Source organism: Echinops telfairi, unplaced genomic scaffold, assembly GCF_000313985.2.
Source record: "Echinops telfairi isolate 266 unplaced genomic scaffold, ASM31398v2 ScPeMD7_443;HRSCAF=831, whole genome shotgun sequence".
Lineage (NCBI taxonomy): Eukaryota > Metazoa > Chordata > Mammalia > Afrosoricida > Tenrecidae > Echinops > Echinops telfairi.
The window spans coordinates 23,948,528-23,951,837 of record NW_022104341.1 but is presented as its reverse complement, the minus strand read 5'-3'; the positions used below and the strand labels follow the sequence as shown (position 1 = coordinate 23,951,837).

General features: G+C 54.6%; 1 protein-coding gene across 2 annotated transcripts in view; it reads left to right on the top strand.

Annotated features, from left to right (window-relative positions):
• Positions 1 to 3,310, top strand: part of SLC44A3 (solute carrier family 44 member 3) — a 109,958-nt gene that overhangs the window by 35,836 nt on the left and 70,812 nt on the right. For both annotated transcript variants that reach the window (XM_045292164.1, XM_004699570.2), the window contains one exon: positions 2,953 to 3,139. In XM_045292164.1, coding sequence (XP_045148099.1) covers positions 2,953 to 3,139 — 187 coding nt within the window. The remainder of the gene's footprint in view (positions 1 to 2,952; positions 3,140 to 3,310) is intronic.

Sequence of the window (3,310 nt, the reverse complement as noted above, 5' to 3'; positions counted from 1 at the left end):
TGGAGAGCAAATGTTTTGAGAATGATGAGGGCAATGAATGTACAAATGTGCTTTACACATTGATGTATGTGTGGATTGTGATAAGAGTTGTATGAGCCCCTAATAAAACGATAAAAATAAATAAACAAGTAAAAAAAAAAAGACAAGGCTTTCTGCTCCCCTAAAATTTACTCTCAGAAGCTCTAGGGAGCATTCTACCCTGCCGTACCGGGTTGACATGAGTGGGAACTGGCTTGATGGCAGTGGTGCTGCTTTGGGGTATTGTATGCAGAAGAGCCCCTGGTAGCATGGTGGCCAAAGCACTTGGATGTGAACTTTTGGTCCTGTGGTTGGAATCCACCTGCCACTGGTGGGAAAAGGATGTCGTCCTCTGTTTCCATAAAGACTACAGCCTTAGAAACCCTAGGGACAGTCCTACCCCTGTCCTACAGGGCCGCTATGAGTCAGGATCCACCGGAAGGCAGTGCGTTTATTAGATGTGGACCTAGCATGACGTAAAGCACAGGCAGCGCGTATCGTAAGAGGATGACAAAGTGCAGAGAATGCACCCGAACTTTGTGGCCTCAGGCCCACACCTCCCTCTATGGGGCCAAGTCAAGAAGTGACCTAGGCCTCTGTTTCAGAATTGTCAGCAGGAATACCATTGCAAGGCTGCCCACCGAGGTACGGCCGTCCCCCATCCCTCTGTCCCTCCTCCATGGGGCATCCTCCCCCACAACTCTGTATTCCCCGAAGAGCTGCCCAGTGCTGTCTAGCAGGCTGGCCTCACGTGGCTGCAGAGGCGAGTTGGGAAGCCTGAGCTGGCTGGTGAGAAAGGGGACAGGCCATGACCGGGGAAAGCCCCGGCCTGTCCCTGCGGCTGAGCAGCACCTCAGAGCTGTGCACAGGGCAAGGGGAGGGAAGAAAAGAGAGAAAGGCACGTCAGGCCCCCTGGTCAGCTTCCACTCTGCATGCCCAGCACTGGCCTCCAAGGGAAAGAAGTTACTGCTGCCAGTCTCCTCCCGTCGCCTCCTCCTCCGTCCTCCTCTCTCCCAGAGAAGCGAGAGGGAGAGCCACTGTTAACAGAAGCAGCCTAGGAGCCAAGGGAAGGCACGAGGGGGCACTCCGCTACCCCGCATCCTTCTTGTGCCCCTCTTCTCCCCCTGCCCCGGGCTGGAGCAGCCGTGGCCCCGAGAGCCTCGCCTAGTGGACTCAGGCCTTGTCCATTGCCTGGACCTCCAGGGCCGAGCTAGCTGCTCGGTGTTCTGCCTTATCAATTCACTCCAGACTGTTGTCCTGGAAAAACGGGTTGGGGGTGGCACCTGCTGCTATTCTTTAAGTGGTGTCACTAGAATCACTACAACAATGACGGAAATGGGATACAATGGCCTTATAGGCTCTCCTCAGCCTCCGCCTGAAATGCATCTCTTGGAAGCGAAAGCCCAGAAGAGTAATGTCAGGGCTTGGCCCCTGGGTGGCGAATCACCCCACTGCCACCCCGAGCTCAGCCCATGCGTTGGACCAGGCCCATTGGAGTCCATAAAGCGCGACATTAGCTCATCACTGCTCATCAGCATCCTGGCTGGAGACTTGGAGTCAGAGAAGAGCCGTGTGTGCTTGTCGAGAGAGCAAGCAAGTTGTAAAAGAAATGTACATTTAGACACACACGCTTGCTAGCATTCAACTCGGGAGCCAGAAACAACTTAATTTGCCTGCAGAAGAGACAGTTTGGCTTCATTACGATCTTAAACGCAGGCAATCCTGGATTATGAACATTGCAACCTTGGAAACGGCTGAACTGGCTCCTGCCAGCCGCCTCCCCTTGCTGCGCACACAGCTTTGGAATCAGTGTGAAGCCTCCCAGCCTTTTCGGGCACCAAAGGGAGACAAGATGGGCAGCTGTCCCAACGTGCCTGTAAGTCTGACTCAAAGATGTAGGCAGGCCTGACAAATGGGTCTCGGTGGTGACTGGGGCCTGCCTGTGCAATACAAACAAGCCGCGGAAACACCTCTGGGGCAGGCAGGGAAGCTATGGGCCTTTGAGTCTGAAGGGGCACCTCTGAGTGTCTCACTGGCCCTGTCAAGCGGCTGTGTCCCTGCTCAGGCACCGCTCACCCCGCTGCCCTGTGACTGTCACCCCTGCCTCCACTTCCCGGGCGCAGCTTTGAAGGCAGGAATGCCTAAGCCCAGTTTCTTTAAGACTCGTGCAGGTATTTCCGTGCAGAGAGGAAAACTAGCAGAGAAGGCGGCACAGAAGCAGCTGTGGAGCACCACTGCTGTCCCTGCCCCTCATGTCCACAGTGCCTATTGCTCCCTTTTGCAGGGCCTCAGCATTGTGCAAACAGTGGGGGCAGGAGAGTACAAGACAGTGCCCTGACCCTGACTGCAATCAAGTTCCTTCTGACTCAGAGCAACCCTACAGGGCAGGGTAGAACTGCCCCTGGGAAATCAATCCCTAGGCTGGAACTTCGGCTGAGAGGAGAAAGCCTCACCTTTCTCCCGGTGGTTTCGAACTGCTCACCTTACAGCTAGCAGCCCAACTCAGACCCATTAGGCCACCAAGGCTGCAGGTCCGGGCCCTGGAGGAGCTGCTTCTCATTCTCTCTCGCTCTGTGAGAAGGATGCACGCTGCTTTACTGCAGGGCTGGCATGCGGACAAGCACATGGTAGGCACGGTGGAGTTAGTGCTTGCTTGAATTCTCCAGAATCTATCTGCTTAGTTGTGATAAAAACAGTGGGTGGCTATCGTAACAGAACTGTTCATCAAGATGGGAAGAAGTACGAGGGGGCTTCAAAAAGTTCATAGAAAAATCCATTATCTTTTCATTCCATTCTTCCATGACCTTGATAGTGGAATTTTCCATGAACCTTTTGAGGCCCCATTGTTTTGTGACGGTTTGTTTCTGAAAGCAGAGCTCTGCCCCGTTCTGCATTATTGTGCAAGGATGTATTCTAATGCCCTTTTCTCACCAGGCAGTTGTGCTCATCCTGATCCTTGTCCTCAGAAAGAGACTAAAATGGACAGTCGAGCTTTTCCGGGTCACAAACAAAGCCATCAGCTGCTCCCCGTTCCTGCTGCTGCAGCCGCTGTGGACAGTCACCATCCTCGTGTTCTTCTGGGTGCTCTGGGTGGCTGTGCTGCTGAGCCTGGGAACTGCCGGTAAGGACAAGGGGTGAGGGGTCCCGAGCCCCCTGCCCCCCCCCCAACACACACACCCCACCCCTCAGAAGAATGCACCATCAGCCTCCTGCTGTGGGGAACAAGCCTCTCCTGCAAGCAGGTGTGGGGGGACAACACTGGCAGTGCTACGGGCTCTGTGCTGAGGGAAAG